The following is a 22,352-nucleotide window of genomic DNA, read 5'->3' as shown; positions in this document are numbered from 1 at the left end:
CCTGTCTCTGTTATCATCTGAGCTCAAGCGTTTGGACATCGGGATTGCAGCTCTCTCTGAGGTTCGGAGACCGGATTGCGGCGAGATAATGGTGGGTGGTTACACCTACTATTGGTCTGGTCGCTCTGATGGTTACCATACCCAAGGAGTTGCTGTAGCTGTGTCCAATAAGCTGACCCCAATGATAATTGAGGTAACACCGGTCAACGAGCGTATTATGAGATTAAGGATTAGTCACTCCTTAGGTGTCATTTCCCTGGTCTCTGTTTATGCTCCGACTGAGGCGAGTGATCTCACCGTGAAGGATGCATTCTACGCCACACTCGAGTCTGTGGTTGATCAGTGCCCCAGACGAGATACACTTCTAGTCTTGGGGGATTTCAATGCATCGACTGGAACTGATAGGGACGGTTATGAGGTGTGTGTTGGTCCCCATGGGTCAGGAACTATGAACCAGAATGGCACTAAGTTCCTTGACTTTGCAAGAAGTCATGGACTTAGGGTGGCTGGTTCATGGTTTTAGCGCCCACAAGCTCATCGCTGGACTTGGTATTCCAACGCTGGCGGTGTGGCAAAGGAGATTGACCATGTCCTCATTGACGGTCGTTGGAGGATGATCCAGAACTGCAGGGTCTACCGGAGTGCTCAGTTCCTCAATACTGACCACAGGCTTGTTGTAGCAACTTTAAAGCTGCACCTTAAATCCTGGAGAATGGTACCATCCCAGCCGAGGCTGGATGTTGCCAAGCTCAGGGATGAGAGAGTAGCTGAGGAGTTTGCGAACATGCTGAGTGGACACTTGGGGGGTCTGGGTACTTTGGGGGGTCCTGAAGAGTTGTGGAGCGCCTTCAAGACCACCGTCCTTGATGTTGCCGGTGGATGCCTTGGAGCTCACCGCAGGGCAAAGAAGAATTTTGTCTCTCAAGGGACACTGGATACCATTGACCAGAGTCGCAGGGCCAGGCTGAATGGCAGAGCTGAGCTGTTCAGGGAGCTGAGGCGCAAAACTGTACGTGCACTGAGGGTGGACAAGGAGGCCTATGTGCGAGGAATCTGTGAGGGGGTAGAGCATCACCCGTGGACAGGTGATTCTCGTCCCGCTTACAGGGGAATTCGCGCATTACGTTCATCCAAGCCCATCCCTCGGAGCACTACAGTTCGAGCAGAGAGTGGTAGGCTCTTGACAGAGGAGTCTGAAGTGAAGGCCCGCTGGGCCGGTTACTTTGAGCGGTTGTACCAGGCTGATCCCCCAACTGTCGAGTTGGACGTCAAGGGTGTTACAATCCCTGTTGCTGACCCTCGAATCAACTGTGGTCCACCTACGCTTGTGGAAACACGGGCTGCGGTGAACCAGTTGAAACGGGGCAAAGCTCCAGGGATCTGTGGCATCCATGCCGAACTTCTCAAGGCTGGTGGAAATGCTGCACTCGTGTCGTTGCATGCAGTTTTGTGCTCTGCCTGGAACACAGGCATCATCCCAACTGACTGGAAGAGGGGCCTTGTTGTCCCTCTCTGGAAAGGGAAGGGTAATCGCCAAGACTGCAACAACTACCGAGGGGTGACGCTGCTCTCAGTGCCGGGCAAGGTCTTTGCTCAGATAATTCTCGATAGGGTTCGCCACCATCTGCTTGAGCACCAGCGTCCAGAGCAGTCAGGCTTAACACCAAAGAGGTCAACGATTGACCGTATCCTTGCACTTCGTGTCCTCACCGAACGCAGACGAGAGTTTCGGCAGGGGCTGCTTGCAGCCTATGTTGATCTCTGTAAAGCGTTCGATTCAGTGAATCGGGATGTCCTCTGGAGGATTCTTGGTCTTCGTGGGGTGCCACCAAAACTGATTGATCTGATGTCTGAACTCTACTCTGGTACTGAGAGTGCTGTGAAGTGTGGTGGTACCATCTCTGACTTATTTCCAGTTGTTACTGGAGTTCGTCAGGGATGTGTACTTGCCCCCACACTTTTCAGATTCACTGGGAGGACGAAAGTCCGAGTCTTCAGGTCCTTGGTACTTCCAGTCTTGCTCTATGGGTGCGAGACTTGGACTCTGACCAAGGATCTGAGACGGAGACTTAATTCCTTTGGTACCAGGTCTCTTCGGAGAATCCTTGGCTATCGCTGGTCGGATTTTGTTTCCCAACGAGCGGTTGCTGAGAGAGACTCGGATGAGATTTGTTACCTGCATAGTCCGTGAGCGTCAGTTGCGGCTGTATGGACATGTGGCTCGTTTTCCTGACTCTGATCCTGCTCACCAGATTCTCTCAGCGAGGGAGTCTCATGAGTGGAGGAGGCCAGTGGGTCGACCACGTGCCTCATGGTTGCAACAGGTTGACCATCATCTCAAGGAGATGGGGATGGGCCTGGCATCTGCCTGGGGGATGGCCAGACGGAGGCCCCTGGAGTACCGGCGGAAAGTGGACGCAGTGACGTGCTGTTCTGGCACATGCTCCCATACCTGACCTGACCTGAATCTAGATAAATTCTTATTCGCAGATTTGAAACACGCACATCTATACCAATAAAACTACTTGAACTAGTCCCAAAATCCAAAATGGCGCCAAAGATGGTTGCAATTTCCTGTTTTTCTCATGACCCTGTGACTAAGTTACCTCAATATGCACTTTAAATCTCTAAATATATTATGTCTTGAGAAATAAGGAACTCATTCAGATACTTTGAAGTACAAAGGAAACAATAAAACCGCTGAAGTTCTTTCTGAAATTCAAATGGTGCTCAAAATGTCCACCACTTATCAACACACTGCTGTTTTAGCCTGTTTCAAGAGGCAAAGACATTCAAAACAAGATCATGCTAGAGATTCAAACCTCAAAAGTTTCAGATGAATCTTTACCTTACGCATGCACACACCTAGTTGCATCAGTCATTGTCTTCATCGTCGGATGCTGTATCTTCAATGTTGATGTCCTCTGAAGTTGGGGTAATATCATCGTCGGCATCTATAAGAGTTGGTGCTGTATTGTTGCAATTGAGACCACTGCATTTACTGCACATTGAGGTACAAAAGAGCCCAAGTTTCTTGCAGCTACATGTCATGCTTCTGCAACCATCTGGTTTACACCCACATGCCACCATGTTCAGCAAAGTGTTGGGTGCAACAGCAATGTCTGTTTCTGCTGGGGTAAGAGTCCCGTCCTGAAATCGCCAGCCCCATTCTGTTGGAGATAAGGAGTTACCCATCCATTCCTGGACGGTAAGATAGGCGCGATATGAATGTTGCTTTGCTGCAGCACTAGTTGGAGGTAGACTTTCTAGCTGAAAGGATGAACTCAGGGAACTGCGACCGATTGCCCGTTTGTATGCGATGTGACGGTAGTCATCAAGAGATTCAAAACTGCTGGCTCCATAAAGCTTAAGAATGAAGCCTTCCCCAGCTTTTTCCACCTCGTCATGGGTGCTTCCACTGTTTGTGAAGGTATCCAGCAAGTCGTAGTCCCGCTTCTTGTGCACCATGTTGAAAGCTTTACGCTTGCTCTGACGATAGATCGCAGAGACCGTGTCACATCCCGTCACAGCATGAAGAAACATCAAGTGATTTCTTGTTTCCCCTATGGCATGCTGAATCTCATGAATGTTGAAGACCGTGACAGGATTACTGCGGCATAGCATGTACACATCTGTGGAAGAGGTTGCCCGACAACTAGCATTACCAGTAAGTCTGTGTCCGTACCAACGACAGCAACTGGCACATGTTCTGACTCTGCCAGTGCTAGTGCTGTGGAGACAATCAGGGTGTCGGCGTCTGCTTCTGCCTGGACTTTTGGAAGAACTCAAGAGGTCTTATTGGTACTTGCGTGCTTCAGCATCTCTTAAGATGTATTCTAATGAGTTCCTCATACTTCAAAACATATATGTAGACATTTAAAGTGTGTTTTGGGGAAACCTGCTTGCAAAGTTATGAGAAAAACAGAAGAGGCGGCCATTTTGGACGCCATCTTGGATTGCGGAAAATGCTCAAGGAGGATTCATCAGGACTTTTAGTATGTTATTCTAGACATATTCCTGGACCTATCCTGAAAAAATCAGCTTGTTACCAAAAATGTCCAGGTTAGGGCCTATTTTGACCTAATGCTCTTGGACTAGATGCTGTGCTGTGCTGTGCTGTGTTGTGCCCGTGTCTGAATTAAACCTGTTGTTCCCACTTCAGAGCCTTCGTCCCTGTCTATCGAGTACATTACACGCCCCCCCCCACCCCAACAAAATTTTTTGAAGGGTTATTTTATTTTAACATCCCGGTGATATCCCTGAGCCTGCTTGAAAGATTTATTTAATTTGCATTTATTTTATATTAAAAATATTTATTTATATTGTAATACAGGCATGTTGGGCTGAATGGCCTCCTTCATCAAATTTCCTTGTTCACGCTTCAGGCAAACACTACCCAAGCCCAGGGGCCCAGGCCCCAAGGGGGGGAGGGGGTCTCTCTACAAACCCGAGGGGGGAGGGGGATCCCTGTACTAACCCGAGGGGGGAAGGGGTTCCCTCTACAAACCCGAGGGGGGAGGGGGATCCCTGTACTAACCCGAGGGGGAAGGGGTTCCCTCTACAATCCCGAGGGGGGAGGGGGATCCCTGTACTAACCCGAGGGGGGAAGGGGTTCCCTCTACAAACCCGAGGGGTGAGGGGGATCCAGCTACTTACCTGAGGGGGAGGGGGTTCCCTCGACAAACCCTCTACTAACAGCTTTGAGTCACCGGGTGAAGTTGAAGAAAATTATTTTCACCGCATCTCGCACCAAATTTCGAGGTCACGTGATTTTGGTGCCGAATCTGTTGTCTTGAAATAACGAATAACATTGTTTGATGGGACGCGGCACGTGGGGTCCTTTTACCGGAATAACTGACGTTCTGTATTGGTTGGTGTATCAGAGTGAACAATTACACGTCAGTCATCTCACAGAACCGAGCTTTATTACACTCTCCCTCACAGTCCCCTCCAGTGCACCATGAACCGACATCTCACCGGTGAAGATCACAGAACGAAACCCCCGGGATCCACGATCGGCTCCGATTGGGGAAACTCGCTCGTTCCTGGAGGTTCTCTCACAGACCGCGGGTCCAGGGTCGGTCCACCCGAGGATGAGGAGTCGGGACCCGGTACGTGTCGTTCTCTCCTCACGTTCCTCTTCCCATTTCCGTGCTGGTTGGTGCTGTGCATTATTTCAGGAACTTATTGAAATGAGGAATCTCACGATGGTCTTGGAGTTGGAGAAACCGAGCGAAGAGGAGGCAGATTACCGTGTAATACTGAGGCGAAAGGGTGCAGAGATTACCGTGTAATGCTGAGGCGAAAGGGTGCAGAGATTACCGTGTAATACTGAGGCGAAAGGGTGCAGAGATTACCGTGTAATACTGAGGCGAAAGGGTGCAGAGATTACCGTGTAATGCTGAGGCGAAAGGGTGCAGAGATTACCGTGTAATACTGAGGCGAAAGGGTGCAGAGATTACCGTGTAATACTGAGGCGAAAGGGTGCAGAGATTACCGTGTAATGCTGAGGCGAAAGGGTGCAGAGATTACCGTGTAATGCTGAGGCGAAAGGGTGCAGAGATTACCGTGTAATTCTGAGGTAAAAGGGTACAGAGATTACTGTGTAATACTGAGGTTAAAGGGTACAGAGAATACCATGTAATGCTGAGGTGAAAGGGTACAGAGATTACCGTGTAATACTGAGGCGAAAGGGTGCAGAGATTACCGTGTAATACTGAGGCGAAAGGGTGCAGAGATTACCGTGTAATGCTGAGGCGAAAGGGTGCAGAGATTACTGTGTAATACTGAGGCGAAAGGGTGCAGAGATTACCGTGTAATGCTGAGGCGAAAGGGTGCAGAGATTACCGTGTAATTCTGAGGTAAAAGGGTACAGAGATTACTGTGTAATACTGAGGTTAAAGGGTACAGAGAATACCATGTAATGCTGAGGTGAAAGGGTACAGAGATTACCGTGTAATACTGAGGCGAAAGGGTGCAGAGATTACCGTGTAATACTGAGGCGAAAGGGTGCAGAGATTACCGTGTAATGCTGAGGCGAAAGGGTGCAGAGATTACCGTGTAATTCTGAGGTAAAAGGGTACAGAGATTACTGTGTAATACTGAGGTTAAAGGGTACAGAGAATACCATGTAATGCTGAGGTGAAAGGGTACAGATATTACTGTGTTATACTAAGGTGAAGGGGTACAGATATTACCGTGTTATACTGAGGTGAAAGGGTACAGAGATTACCGTGTAATGCTGAGGTGAAAGGGTACAGAGATTACCGTGTAATACTGAGGCGAAAGGGTGCAGAGATTATTGTGTAATTCTGAGGTTAAAGGGTACAGAGAATACCATGTAATGCTGAGGTGAAAGGGTACAGATATTACTGTGTTATACTAAGGTGAAGGGGTACAGATATTACCGTGTTATACTGAGGTGAAAGGGTACAGAGATTACCGTGTAATACTGAGGCGAAAGGGTGCAGAGATTACCGTGTAATGCTGAGGTGAAAGGGTACAGAGATTTACCGTGTAATTCTGAGGTAAAAGGGTACAGAGATTACTGTGTAATACTGAGGTGAAAGGGTACAGATATTACCGTGTTATACTGAGGGGAAAGGATACAGAGATTACCGTGTAATGCTGAGGTGAAAGGGTACAGAGATTATTGTGTAATTCTGAGGTGAAAGGGTACAGAGATTACCATGTAATGCTGAGGTGAAAGGGTACAGATATTACTGTGTTATACTGAGGTGAAAGGGTACAGAGATTACCGTGTAATGCTGAGGTGAAAGGGTGCAGAGTTTACCGTGTAATACTGAGGTGAAAGGGTGCAGAGATTACTGTGTTATACTGAGATGAAAGGGTACAGAGATTACCGTGTAATGCTGAGGTGAAAGGGTACAGAGTTTACCGTTTAATGCTGAGGTGGAAGGGTACAGAGATTACCGTGTAATGCTGAGGTGAAAGGGTACAGAGATTACTGTGTAATGCTGAGGTGAAAGGGTACAGAGATTACCGTGTAATGCTGAGGTGAAACGGTACAGAGATTACTGTGTAATGCTGAGGTGAAATGGTGCAGAGATTACCGTGTAATGCTGAGGTGAAAGGGTACAGAGATTACTGTGTAATGCTGAGGTGAAAGGGTACAGAGATTACCGTGTAATGCTGAGGTGAAACGGTACAGAGATTACTGTGTAATGCTGAGGTGAAAGGGTACAGAGTTTACCGTGTAATGCTGAGGTGAAAGGATACAGATTACTGTGTAATGCTGAGGTGAAACGGTACAGAGATTACTGTGTAATGCTGAGGTGAAAGGGTGCAGAGATTACCGTGTAATACTGAGGTGAAAGGGTGCAGAGATTACTGTGTAATACTGAGGTGAAAGGGTGCAGAGCTTACCGTGTAATACAGAAAGATTAGCCCGCCTCGTCGAAAGCGTTGAAAGAGACGTTCTTGGGTCGAGGAAATTTAAATTCAAATTCAAAACACCATTTATTTCCTTCCACCAAAGCAACAACAGAGCACACAGAATATCTTTCAATGGCTGAAGGATGCGGAATCACAAAAAGCTTGTCGCGGCCCAATGTCTTTTCAGTAGACCAGGGGTCTCCAACCTGCGGCCCCTTAGACGGATTTATGTGGCCCGCGGTGCCATATTAAGTTCACATTACAATGCGGCCCGTGATACTGCCAATTTGTCAGGGTCAATAATCAAAGCGTTCTGGAAGTTTTATTATGATTTTGATTCATATTAGACATGTGTTTTTAACAAATATTCATTTATCATATTCGTTGGCAAGAAAAATATATTCAGCACTAATTTTTGTTTAAATTTCCGCATATTAATTATATATATATATATTTTTTTCGGAATTTAGCGTCCTTTTTTTGGGTGCGGCCCTCCGCCCCTCACCACTTTGGTTTTGTGGCCCTCCGCTCAAAAAGGTTGGAGACCCCTGCAATAGACAGACAGATATACAACGAATTCGTTAAAAAGGATCAATGTATCGTATGAAGAGACGGGTATAATTCCTCCACTTTCGGAGGAATCACCACGGACTGTTTGGCCGGTGCACAGCAGGCCAATGTGGCAATATGTGAGCTGCGGAGCCTTGGAGAGGTGGGCGTAAGACTTTATTTGGTCTTCCCTTGGGGCGGAACGGCCTGGAAGATGGCACGCTCACACCCATGGGAGGCCAATGATAGGGACCCGACATGCATTAAGCTGGTTCCAAATTTTACAAGGACCGTGAGTGACTGTGTGGCCCGCGTCAGTTTGGAATGGAAACCCAGTGTGGTAGGTAGATGCAGTGGGAGTTGGAATCGGAAAATTGGAAGACTACTAAGGGCCACAATAATCTATTTATACAACTTCACACAGTGCTTGTCCAAGGAGGAGAAAAAAACCCTGGGAAGGGGGACAAATGAAGTCACTTCAACCTCCACCCATAGGACCTTTCGTCCCCTTGGCAGGTTTGGTTGAGATTAGATAAGTAACGACTGAATGCATCGCTGCCTCACACGCACACACGCACACACAGACACCAAATTGCCGATTTTCGTATGAGATTTCATTTAGCTGGGTAACCTGCTTTTGTTTACCAGGAAGTCAAAATCACATGATCTGGCTCGCTCCGGTTGTGCAAACTCGGCTAATGACCATTTGGCAATTCTTGGGCAGATAAGCTCCGGTGCGTACGTGTTACACGAACATCCTGACATGTTACAATTAAAAGATATCGTTGAGATTGTAAAGTGAGTATTTTTTGATAATATATTGTGATGTAGGCCTTTGATGAAACTTTTTATTCCATCTTTTATAGTTTGGCTCAAATGGATTGTTTTTGTTTCAGATATCATTGCGAAAGTGAAAGTGAAATCCGAGTTTGTCGATCATTCTTTCCTTCACGACGAAGGTGTGCACCACAAACACATTGTTGATGTTGTAGTTTTATTGTTTCCTAGACGACCCGTGAACCTGTTGGATTCCCGTTGTGACTGGTTAATAAAAAAAATCATTAAAAAAAAAAAGAATAAAAAAATAAAAAGATAGCTCCAGCGAACTATACCGCTGAGGTTGTTTGCATTGATCAAATACTCCCGAAGAGTACTTGACTGAATCGGAAATTGATATTTTAAATAAATTTTTCGTTGCCCGATTTGAACGAAACTTGATACTGCACACCGCAGGTGAATGTTGAGTAAGGTGGCCCTAAAATTTTTGCGCTATTGTGTACCGTTTTGACTGTATTTCGGGAACATACATACATATATACAAGATGAGAGTTTTAGTAATTTATTGATGATAATGTTACAATAGAATCAATTTTCCCACCGTATATCCAGTGCAGTACTTGTTATTTCTCCCAAGGTACATATGTCCATCAAGTTTTAGCATGAAATCTATCATGTGTGTGCGTGCGTGCATGTGTGTGATGCTTTAATCTAAAGAATCCCTGCTATTGTAGAATAACAGAAATCATACTGTTGGAAAGTTAATAATCGATTCACTTGTTGGAGCAAACGATCGATTTACCTGGAACAAAGATTACCGTCGGTTTAATCACAACGATGCCTGCTTTAACTCACACTGCAAGGGGAAGCTGGGAGCCCCCCCCCCCTCGCCACCCAGTCAGGGTAAGCTAAAAAATTCACCCACACTTTTCATGCTATCTCATGTTTCCAATGTCAAGAATTGTAGGTTTCTTTATACAATGAATAACATCAGCATATTGAGTAACTAATTGGATTAATTAACATGTTATGAATTTTTTTTACCATCATGTTCACTGCATGATGATCTATGCGTATGCAAATTTTTGAGTTCATCGGACCACCGATGGCCGAGATCTGAGTGGGGGGGGGGCCTTGGAGCACCCCCCAACCCCTCAGTCAGGGAAAGCTCAAAATCACCCAGTTGAGTTTGGGTTATAAGCTCTCGCTGAAGGATTGGCGAAGAAGATGCGAGAATTGGAGCTTTGTGTTGTGGTTGCAACGGTAACATTTATTATTCTACGGCAGCAGGAACCTTGAAGGACACCGGAGCACACAAAATTGTACATAGCAATACTTCTTGAGGCAGGAGAAAAATAGATAAAAAGTAAACAGAAGGAGCCCACAATCAACAACCACAGCCACAACAACTTTCCAAATGGAGTCCCTCAAGGCTCAGTCTTCTCCACCACAAACTTTTTATCTTTTCATGCACAACATTCCACAACCACTTGAGAACATACAAATAGCTTCAAATGCGGACCTCATAACCATTACCTCTACCAATAGCAACATCATCACAATTTCAGCACAACTTTCCCCAGTACCTTACAAACCTGACGATTTTACCGTACCTTCAAAATTGATCTATAACAGTGCCATGACATAATGATTGGTTCTGTGGAGAAGTAGTGTAAGCTTTTAGTATGTCGGCCTGTCTGTTTAATTGTTTATTTCTTTGAACAAAATCATGAAAATGAAACTCTTAATTGTAATATCCAGCATAATTTTTATAATTTGAGTTTTATATAATTTGTCATTTGTTTTTAAAGTTTTTCTTGAAATAAATCGAAAGTCTTTTGATTCAGTCACACCATTGTTTAGTTTTTATGAGATATTTTCGTTTTAGGTTTTATTGTTCAAGTGAAGGTGAAGTCTGAGTTCGGAGATGAATCTTTTCAAGACAAAGGTCTGGACCACAACAACATTCTGCTTGTCAGGTTGATGAGTGTACATTGTACTGGAGCTTGTTGTGTCTCTATCTCTCTATACCTCTCTATCTATATCTCTTTCTCTCTCGATTTCTCTCTCTGTCTCTCTATCTATCTATCTATCTTTCTCTCTATCTCTATCTTTCTCTCCATCCCAATCTTTATCTCGATCTCTATTTTTTCTCTATCTCTATCTTTTTCTCTTTCTCTATCTTTCTCTCTTTATTTCTATCTATATCTATATCTCTATCTCTATCTCTATCTCTCTCTCATAGTTGTTGGACTTGCCTTGAGGTCACGTAACAAGTTAAATACCAAGCCCGTTAATAAAGCAAATTTGTTCAACACATTGTGAGGAAACGTCACAATATTTGTGGGGAATATTCACACATCGACGGTTATGATTGAATCAGTTGGGTACTAACTTGCAATCCCATTAATAGAGATAACATCAAGATACAGCGGGATAATTTTGTTCCAGATGTTGATGGGAATCTCCATGTAATTGGGTGTACCAATGTGCTTGAGGTGAGATGTGATTCTTGTTTTTTCTTTTGTTTTATTTTTTATTTTTTTCCTCTTGGGAAATGACTGGACTTCCTATTTGTTAACAGACAGAAATTTGATCATGACATGAGTTCAATGAAGCCTTCGTCCAAATTGACGAAATATTAACGTGCACGCACACCTTTTCATCATCGGTTACCACAGTGTCTGTTATTTTACGAGTAATGTTCACATTCATACTTGCCTTGAGGTACCAGTCCTATGTTATTGTCACTTCTTCTCTTCTTCTTGCATATGGCAGCTTGGCTGCCGGGTAGCTATCATTTTGTTGGGGCGCGACTGAGCCGCTGATGCTGTGCCCTGATACCAGTACACTGGTACTCATTTTGCTGATCTTGGAAGCATCCCCACCATTCAGCAGCCGACGCGGCTCAAACTCAGGACCGTGATCCCATGCCAGCCACCATAACCGCGAAGCTAACACCAGGCTTAGTTATCATCACTAACAGCATCTGATTCAAATTGCTTCTTCTGCCTCGACCTTGTTGTCTATCACAAGCACATCTTTACTGATATGGAGCAACTGACTGAAAATAATTAAATGTAATTTTAATTTTAATTACCATTAAACTGTTGATCAAGAAATTCAAAATCATGTTCTTCTAAACATCAAGCCTGGTGTTGGCGCAGTGGTTAGGGCAGCGGCTTGGGATCCAAAAGATCCTGAGTTCAAGCCCCGTTGAGCCACTGAATTAATACACCAGGGGGTTGACTCAGCCTGTCATCCTTCCGAGGTCGGCAAAATGAGTACCAGTGTACTGGGCCGGTGTATACCCCGGTTAAAATAGGTGTACCATATCCCTGTGTCGTAAGAGGTGACCAGGGTTGTGTCAGGAAGGGCATCCGGCGTAAAACATGTGCCAAACCACTATGCGGATCATACGGATGATCCGCTGTGGCGACCCCTAACGGGAGCAGCCGAAAGAAGAAGAAGAAGAAGAAGAAGAAGAAGTTCTTCTAAACATCCATCACAGCCATATATATATATATATATATATATATATATATATATATATATATATATATATATATATATATATATATATATATATATATATATATATATATATTGTTGTAGATTTCCACCTGTCCGGCGTGCGGACGACCGCCTTTAGCCCAATTGTGGCCGTGCGCGCCCACCGAACGTGGCAATCTAGTCACAGCTTCCGGATCAACACCGAAACCAAGCTGCGGGTGTTTTTAACAGACCATAAACCAGCCAACTATTCTCTCCACGTGCTACAGGGTCAATCGCCAGATTGTCGATATACCTAACTATTCGCGCGGACAGAAATGCCGGGAGTTTATACCTCAACGGGGCCAGCACGAAAACGAGCCGCTTAAGCAGCTCGTTCCGTATGCGATTGCCGAGCGGTTTTATATCGCCAAGTCCCGTCGGACCAGATGTACATTTTATCGGCTTATAATCAGCCAGCTAATATTCCAAACGCATCATGGCAGTCAATAGCAGAAAGTGACACAACGAGCAGGTTAACATTTAAAAATGGGGACATTTATTTAAAATGCACATATGCAATGAATGGGGGAATGGGACAGGACACGAGCAAAAACCTACAGCCGATGTCTATTGTTATGTACGCAATCATGCACTTAATCAGTTATACTTAGGTAGACAAGGCGCCACAGACTTTCATGCAAAACTCCAGAAAGAAAGAACCGGGCTCGTGAGCCTTTATAATTGCTCGGAGCCGGGATGACCGAAGGGGCTCCGAGAGATCGAGCGGGCTACCTGGCCACCCTCGTGGTGACTCGCTGGGTCCTGGTTCGGCGACCCTCGGTGTCTTTGCCTGGACTCCCCGAGCTCCGACTGGCTCCCTTGGTCGTCCGGCCTCCACTGCGGCCTGGTCTAGCCGATGACGCGCTGGAGGAGTGAATGGGTCTCGACTCAGGCCTCCTGGTTGCGCCGGCGAACCCCCAGCAAACCAACTGCCCGAACTCCGAACTTTCCAGCTCCCAACGGGGCGTCTCTCCACTCCCACCGCCAACTGCAAGCCACGAAGTCCAGCACCCAACTCAAGCACTCTCCCCAACTCTGGAGTTCAAGCTCCACACACCAACTCAACTGCCTTTTTGGCCAGCGAACGCGGCTTTTTATTGGGTCCGGGGCATTCGCCCTCCCTTCCCGGCGCGCGGGGGAAAATCCCAGGAGTGATCGGCTTGGCTCTGTTGTTGTAATAACCGTCATCCGTGTTTACGCTGTTCTGAGGAACCCGCCCCAACCGTCATTTCTGTTTCCTTCTTCGGGTGGCTTTCTGGGAGTGGTGTTTTTGTTTTTCGAGGAGGGTCGCTGTGTTGTGGAGATTGACGAGGTTGTTGAGTTGTTCTTTATTTGAAATATAAGATAGAACAGAATAACGGCTAACTCAGAGATGCACAGCCCGGCACACGAGCAATGCCCGTTATACATTGGTGGGGAAATCTAACCTGGAACACACGCTTATCGAAATAACTGATCTTCGGGGAACCTGAATGATGTTCTGTGAATTTCCACAACCGTAACAAAATATATATATATATATATATATATATATATATATATATATATATATATATATATATATATATATATATATATATATATATATATATATATATATATATTGTGACGTCCACGGGACATGAACAGTCCCGCCAACGTAGAATGAGCCAAAACGATGGAGGCGGTTTATTTATTTATAACCCAAACATGGCGGTTCTAATCGCTCTACCGCAAACGGGACGAGGAAGGTGGCACGAGTCACTTTTCACTGAGTTGATGATGTTTATTTGTTTTTATTATTAACCAGAAATAACAAGACTCGGCAAGAAAAGGGATCCGGGGCGATTCGACGGGATGGTGTGGGATCGGGCGTGGGGAAAACACAGACAATTCCAATGAATATACAATTCTCAAACCCTCTAAGGCGCCAAGTACACACACACACACACACACACACACACACACACACACACACACACACACACACACACACACACACACACACACACACACACACACACACACACACACACACACACACACAACGTAGCTACTTCTGGTGGTCAGGCTGGACCGTGGTGTGGATGCAACTGTCCCTGGATCAGCGTCGGACGAGCTGGCCTTGCTCTCGTCAGGGGGGGGGGGCAGGAGAAACCGTGGTGCTGTCGACCTCCTGGTCCTGGCCCAAGTCCGCTCACAGCCGCCAGGGAACCAGTTCTGGCGCCAAATTGCGAGCAGGAGAGGGAGGCAGGTCCACCCGCCGTTCGACCCCGTACTCCGAGACAGCAGAACCCCAGCGCCAACCAAGGTGAGGCACGAGGTTCAGCAAGGCTCCAAGACACGATGAAGAACACGATCGAATCAGCACAACAACAATTACGCTTCCCGCGCAACAGCCTCCACACCAAAAAAACACGATCTTTTTGTCCCGATCTTCTTCCTCTTCCTTTTCGACCCCGAACAGAACCTTTTTATCCTCCTGTCCTCGTCACTTCCAATCGAGCCGTTTTATTGGCCCACCGCCGTCGCCTTCCGCCAATCGTGATCACGGGGCGGAGCCATCCGCAGCACTGTCCTGTGACGTCACGGCCAGCCTCCAGGGACTACTAAAAGGGGTTTACGCAGACACCCTTACCCTATCCCGTGTCCCTATCTAATTACGTGACAATTATCATTTCCCCCTTGAAGAAATGAACATTTACTAGACAACTTATCACCACTGAATTGCTACTTATTACATCGAGATCCTGGTAAACTCGAACAGCATGGCATACCTAATTAAACATCCTAATTACCCTTTGAATGCATACCCCCCCTCAAACGTAACACTGCCCCCTCCTCTGGTACCGCAGCTCCTGCAAGGTATATCACAGGCGCTACCGTACCAGCCTTAACACTTACTGACTCACACCTAATTAACCTAACGAAATAAAGTAGGAGGGGTAATGGGCAGCGAGTCGCAGCTAACTTACCTATCCTGCTTAATGTACTACCCCTTATGGCCTTATCCTCGCCTAAACAATCATTCGTTTTTTTAATTTTTTTTTTAATTTTTATTTTATCACATGAGAGCACTGAGCGAAGTTGCACTCCATCTTCTGGATCATCGCTCTTGCCCAACGCTCTTCCAGTGATCTGGGGAGGGGAAACAAAAGGTTCCACAAAAACACAACACTTATACTTTACATTCCTACTCTAAGCCTTAACGACACGATTCACAGGATATTTACACTTGACCGCCTCCCCCAGTGGATGCTAATAGACCCAGCGTTACCTGGGGAGCCAATTTTCAAATTTGCTTGCCCCAAAATTATGCGGACATCATGCCCTTGCTGCACATGTCAAGTTGTGCGGGATCGAGTGGGACTCACACATCTTCACAACATTCACACCATGGTCATCATCACATTTCCAGGTCATGGTCCTCATTTTAATCATGCAGGCTAAATCCCGTCGTGGCCGTGGGGTGGGTTACCACAAGATGATGGGGGCATCTCAGGTGCAACCATGCCCACAGGTAAGCTTTAATCCAACCCGGACGTTTCTCCGCCCCGCTCCCTTTGATTCCCTCCCCCCTGGTAGCCATCAGCTCTAATCCCGTACAACACTCTGGAAGGGGTCTCACTGGCTCCTCTGGCCTTCCTGGGTCGCCAAGGTCCTACCCGCCTTGGTCGCCCAACCAGACCCTCTCCCAGTTGCCTCCAGACACTGTCACCATTAGCCACCAGGTGGTGAATCTCCTTGAAGGGGGTCGCAATTCACGCTCACCGTGAGCTTCAGCAATCCCTGTGGACAAGCACATCATCCCCACCCACAAAACCCACATGACTCCCCCACCCCATCGGCCTTACATGTGACACCTGCATTTCTAACACTTCGCCGACCATGACCTTCCCTGTTACCACACCATGTCCAATAAAAAATCAATGTGTGCACCATACATTTCACTTCTTAACTTAAAACAACTCACACAGCACTTCTCACCCGATCCACACACCAGCCATTGGACAGCCACTTGTGCCCGCTTTGTTACCAATTACCCACTGTCCCGATTGTCACTCTAAAACCCAGCAGAACTTACAAACCCATGCCAATTTTCCCACAATTCATTTTTTTCCACCAAAGGAGGGCACTTCGCCACAATCTCAGCAGCCGAGCATGGCCGTATATGCTCAGCCCAATCTAGTCTCCCCGACCCCCGACAGTGATCTCCGGACCCGACTTATGAAAGGGCATCTCGGATAGACCTGGCGGTTCAGCAGGAGGATTCACCCTCTCTGAGTCTAAAAGTCTATTGGAGGGTCCCTCCATCGCCGGGTACCTGCAATATCGTTGCATGTGTCCTCTTCGCCCGCACCGGAAACAACTCCCCATAAAAGGCCCCCGTGGGTATCGGTGTAATGTCTCTTCCGGTTCCGAACCCCCTCGGCCATAATCGAATTGCTCTATTGGCTGGGCTGGACCCCGCCGCTTTGGCACACCAACTACCGAATTACCCCTTATCAAACTTAACAGTTTCTGGCAAATTTCCTGAAACATTTGGGTAATGCCAATTTCTCCCAGCCCCCCTCCCTGATCCTGAATCTCTGCCTGTCGGATCGTCACCGATGGCCTCTCGGGCACCCAACCCGGCCGACTCCACGAGGCCAGCCTGGCTGCGCACTCGGCCGCTCGGTGCACGGTGGGTGGATCCTGTAGCTCCACTAGCGCTCGGACCTCAGGGTCAGGAAGAGCAGCTAAAAATTTCTCGAGTGCCAGTCTGTCCCATGCCTCCACTGTAAGGTCCCGATACGCGATCCTGACTGATTGGTAAATGTCCTGTGCCAGCTCCTGCACTGTCTCACCCGGCTTTAATCTGCGGTGCTGGAGCTGGGCCCGCACCAGATCACAGTTTGCCGCGAACCCAAACCGACGGCTCAACGCCTCGCAAATGTGGGAGCTGGTCAACATCCCCTCCGCGATCACGTTTAACACATCTGCGGCTGGTCCCTGCAACGTTGCCACCAAATTCCCTGTACGTTCCCGCTCATTCCACCCGTTTAGTCGGGAAATACACTCAAATTGCGTCAGAAAAGCTTCAACGCTCCCTGACCCGTCGAAATTTACCAGGGGGATCACTTTTACGGTGGCCCGCTTCTCAGTTTCTCCCTTGTCCGAATCCAGCCCAGGGATCAAACACCCTTGTGGCTGCGTATCCAATTTCGGAGCCCACTGTGGCCAAAGATGTTTTGTGGTGAGGGTCTCATGGGTCAATTTTTCCTCCTGTTCCAAACGTTGAATGGACCGATTCACCTCTTCCCACAGGATCTTCTGGGCCCGCACAACCTCCTCCAAGGCTCCGTCGCGAGTTTGTAGCTGCTCCTCAACCAACCCGGACACTCTACTTCCAAAAGACGGCTCTACCAGGCCTTTATCCAAGACTTCATCTTGGCTCATAATTTTATCTTGTTCGTCCAAACGAGCCTCCAATCCTTTTACCTCCTCCGCCAAATTCATCCCTTGCTTCCTCAGCTCTCCCCACTCTTCAACTTGCAGCTGCATACGAGCATCCACACAGGCACGATGACGTTCCAGGCTTTCATCCACTTTATCAACCCGAATGTTCGTTGCATCAATTTTATCTACCAATTTTTTTGTATATTTTCCCCCTCCAATGTAATTTCTACCTTTGTTTCCTCCAATCTATCCTCGAATTTACTTTGTATTTCTCCCAATTTAACATTCACACACTCCTGCATCTCAGTTTTCATTTTCTCCATCTTTTCCCCCAATTCATCCCTCATTAAATCAATCCGTGCACCCAACTGTTCCCCCATTACCCCCAATCGATCCGCCATCTCTGCCCCCTGTGCCGTTATTTTTGCCCTCTGTGTCACGAATTGATTTTCCATTTGTGCCGTCATTTCTGCCCTCTGTGTCACGAATTGATTTTCCATTTGTGCCGTCATTTCTGTCCTCTGTGTCACGAATTGATTTTCCATTTGTGCTGTCATTTCTGCCCCCTGTGCCGTCATTTCTGCCCTCTGTGTCACGAATTGATTTTCCATTTGTGCCGTCATTTCTGCCCTCTGTGTCACGAATCGATTTGCCATTTGTACCGTCATGTCCGCTATTAAACGTTCCAACAGTGTCTGGATCGTCATCTCACCGGTTTCCGGCGCTGCCGGCCCCATTACGGGCAATGAAGCACGGTCCACGCTCGGAATGGGGGAGGTTCCAACCCTACCCCCGTCTCTCCCTTCTTCCCCCGACTCGCTGCCAGACACGTGGCCTTCCTCTTCAAACATCTGCACATCCGCCATGGTGCAGAAGTCCCGTTTGCCGCCAATTAATTTAAATTTGAAAAATCCCGCCAAAATTTTCCCGCGCTCGCGCGCTTTTCTGTAATAATTTTATATTCCAATTCGTGGCGAGATTTTAATCTTGGTATATTCTCCCGATACCAAATATAATTTAGAGGGGTTCGAACATCCAACACCCTGACACCAATGTGACGTCCACGGGACTTGAACAGTCCCGCCAACGTAGAATGAGCCGAAACGATGGAGGCGGTTTATTTATTTTTAACCCAAACATGGCGGTTTTAATCGCTCTACCGCAAACGGGACGAGGAAGGTGGCACGAGTCACTTTTCACTGAGTTGATGATGTTTATTTGTTTTTATTATTAACCAGAAATAACAAGACTCGGCAAGAAAAGGGATCCGGGGCGATTCGACGGGATGGTGTGGGATCGGGCGTGGGGAAAACGCAGACAATTCCAATGAATATACAATTCTCAAACACACACACACACACACACACACACACACACACACACACACACACACACACACACACACACACACAACGTAGCTACTTCTGGTGGTCAGGCTGGACCGTGGTGTGGACGCAACTGTCCCTGGATCAGCGTCAGACGAGCTGGCCTTGCTCTCGTCAGGGGGGGGGGGGGCAGGAGAAACCGTGGTACTGTCGACCTCCTGGTCCTGGCCCAAGTCCGCACACAGCCGCCAGGGAACCAGTTTTGGCGCCAAATTGCGAGCAGGAGAGGGAGGCAGGTCCACCCGCCGTTCGACCCCGTACTCCGAATCAGCAGAACCCCAGCGCCAACCAAGGTGAGGCACGAGGCTCAGCAAGGCTCCAAGACACAATGAAGAACACGATCAAATCAGCACAACAACAAGTACGCTTCCCGCGCAACAGCCTCCACACCAAAAAAACACGATCTTTTTGTCCCGATCTTCTTCCTCTTCCTTTTCGACCCCGAACAGAACCTTTTTATCCTCCTGTCCTCGTCACTTCCAATCGAGCTGTTTTATTGGCCCACCACCGTCGCCTTCCGCCAATCGTGATCACGGGGTGGAGCCATCCGCAGCCCTGTCCTGTGACGTCACGGCCAGCCTCCAGGGACTACTAAAAGGGGTTTACGCAGACACCCTTACCCTATCCCGTGTCCCTATCTAATTACGTGACAATTATCATTTCCCCCTTGAAGAAATGAACATTTACTAGACAACTTATCACCACTGAATTGCTACTTATTACATCGAGATCCTGGTAAACTCGAACAGCATGGCATACCTAATTAAACATCCTAATTACCCTTTGAATGCATACCCCCCCCCAAACGTAACAACATATATATATATATATATATATATATATATATATATATATATATATATATTTTTATTCACACACACACACACACACACACACACACTCACACACACACACACACACACACACACACACACACACACACACACACACACACACACACACACACACGTAATTTTTTTTTTTAATGTAAAACCATAGAGGGATGAAATTTCAAAAAAAAACAACCAAACGAGGTTGGAATGGCACCACTGTGGTGGAAAATAACTCAATTTCCACAAGTTGGATCACATACCAAAGGAGAATCTGTAATTTCATATATACGAAGGAAGAACATTGAATGATTCACTGAAACATTTGATGGACTTCACTGAAACAGAAGCCCGAAGCAATTCTTCTGACATACAATATGACATTCCAAAGAATGGGAGGGTGAGACATTTTGCAATTCATCTTCGGGATGAGCTGAAAAGCATGAGGCAAAAGAACTCAAAACTGCAATACGTGTCCACTTTGGGTGGAAGGGAGAGAATGACACAATCATGGCAAAAGTTGCAGTGTTATCAACCAGGTCACCCTGTTTCTATGCAGCGAACAAGACCTTTCTTCATAGTAAAATATTTCTTTTATCAATATGTAGGTCAAAAGACTCTTGGGGAAAAGGGAAACATTACTGACAGCCAATTCGACTATAGCACAAAAATTAAAAATATAAAGTACCAGCATTTAAGAATATTAGAATTAGATTAGAATTAAGAATTTAGATTACAATTAGAATTAAGAATACATGAATATAATTATTTTTCTTCCACACCACATTGCGATGCCAAAATACGACATCACAATCCTATTATGGATTACCATCACAACATCTTTTGACATTTTACTTTTGTTGTGGGATTGTGATGGATGAAGAAGAAGAACCATGAAGAATAACACCACAATACGACACCACAATCCTCTTATGGTTTAGCATCACGATATCCTCTGACGTTATTCTAACACAATCCCACACCAAACGTAAAATGTCAAAAGATATCATGATGTACAATTCGTACAGTTCAGATCCATGATACTGCCGTACCCTGATACTACCATATTCCATGGTACTACGACTCAGATCAACATTTGTGTCTCGCACATGGAATAGAAAGTCAAGTAAACACACCATGTTTGCTGCTCTATCACCACTCCAAGTGCATACATGCCTTGGCTTGTTTTGCAATCCGTGTGGTACTGCAAACCACAGCAGACGATAAACTTATAAAAAACTAATGACCTAAGAGGTGGGGTGGGTTCACTTTCTACATTTGATTTGTTTTCATAAAATGCTTAAACTATATAGAAAAGTAGCTCTGGGTCGGTGTCAGCGTGTGTGCCTGCACCCGTCAAATAAAAGAAGAAGGCTCTCAATATAAAAGGCTATACATTTTAAATGTGGACGGGCTTTGAATTTTGCATTTCTATTTCGATCTTCCTCTTTGTGTGTTGCATATATTTCAGTGCTAGCAAATACAACCAGTCGCTTCTCTGATGGGAATATTTAGGGGGGGAGAGATGGGGGTGGGGGGAGAGACAGAGGGGAGGGAGCGAGGATGGGTGTGGAAGGGGGGAAGAGCAAGGAAAGGGGAGGGGGTGGGGAGCAGGTGTGGAGGTCGGCGCCTCACCAAACGTCGCTATACATTGTGGGAGGGAGGAGGGGGGTGAGGATTTTTTTATTTTATTTTTTGTGTGCAATTTTTTAAAGTAATAAAATACTACATATTTTATATATTTTGGTATGGATTAAATCCTTCTATGTTATTAAATTCTTTTAATACTTGTTTCAGTTGATTTGGGTGATTGTTTGTATATTGTTACGAATTCGCGCCCGCCGGCGTGCGAGCGGCCACGTAACTCGAATCGCGGCACGTCGCCCACCGGACGGACAATTCTGTCGTGACCCTCTCGGACTAACGCCGGGAACTAGTCACGGGTGGGCCTTTCGGCCTCACCACGATCGTGCCAATCGGCCCCCCGCGTGGGATAGGGTTGTTCGCCAAATTCGACCTACCTAAGTACCCACACGGAGGGTAGACCGGGCGATCGCACCTCGCCGCAGGTCGACTCCGGACATGGGCCACTTAAGCGACCCGTTCCGTACTATTGGGATAACCGAGCGGTGTTAACGTCGGCCTCGACGGTTCCGATTAATTATCGGGCGTATTAAGCCCACTACCAACCCTTTACGTGAAGCAAGATGGAGATTCAATTAAAGAAAAGACGAAGCGAAACGGGAAAAACAGTTCAACATAATGCACATTTATTCCGCGGCACACGGAAAGCACACATTTTCAATTACAGCAATTATGCACCAAAAGCAGATGTTACAAAAGAAACACAACAATGCAGATCTACTACCGACTACGCGAGCACACGGCAACACTTACACAGTTTTACTTTACAGACGGCGCCGACAACACATATACTCAAAAG

The 22,352-nt window shown here is 46.6% G+C and overlaps 2 protein-coding genes across 3 annotated transcripts in view; one reads left to right on the top strand and one right to left on the bottom strand.

Annotated features, from left to right (window-relative positions):
• The window catches only part of LOC147009149 (uncharacterized), a 53,247-nt gene extending 48,462 nt beyond the window's left edge, over window positions 1–4,785 (bottom strand). Inside the window, exon 1 of the mRNA XM_085862854.1 lies at window positions 4,657–4,785. The gene's annotated coding sequence lies outside the window, so the exon portion shown is untranslated. The remainder of the gene's footprint in view (window positions 1–4,656) is intronic.
• Window positions 4,786–4,825: 40 nt separating this feature from the next.
• Window positions 4,826–22,352, top strand: part of LOC147009147 (uncharacterized) — an 89,511-nt gene continuing 71,984 nt past the window's right edge. Inside the window, exons 1-3 of one of the 2 annotated variants that reach the window (XM_085862709.1) lie at window positions 4,826–5,111; window positions 8,841–8,903; window positions 10,610–10,669. In XM_085862709.1, coding sequence (XP_085718835.1) covers window positions 4,961–5,111; window positions 8,841–8,903; window positions 10,610–10,669 — 274 coding nt within the window. In that variant the 5' untranslated portion in view covers window positions 4,826–4,960. The remainder of the gene's footprint in view (window positions 5,112–8,840; window positions 8,904–10,609; window positions 10,670–22,352) is intronic. The other variant, XM_085862710.1, reaches the window with a different exon arrangement.

Source organism: Eptatretus burgeri, chromosome 17 (assembly GCF_056783735.1).
Source record: "Eptatretus burgeri isolate ZD-2024b chromosome 17, Ebu_testis_v1, whole genome shotgun sequence".
NCBI classification, from domain to species: Eukaryota; Metazoa; Chordata; class Myxini; order Myxiniformes; family Myxinidae; genus Eptatretus; species Eptatretus burgeri.
Note: the sequence above shows the minus strand (reverse complement) of the source record. Positions and strands in the feature narration are given on the sequence as shown.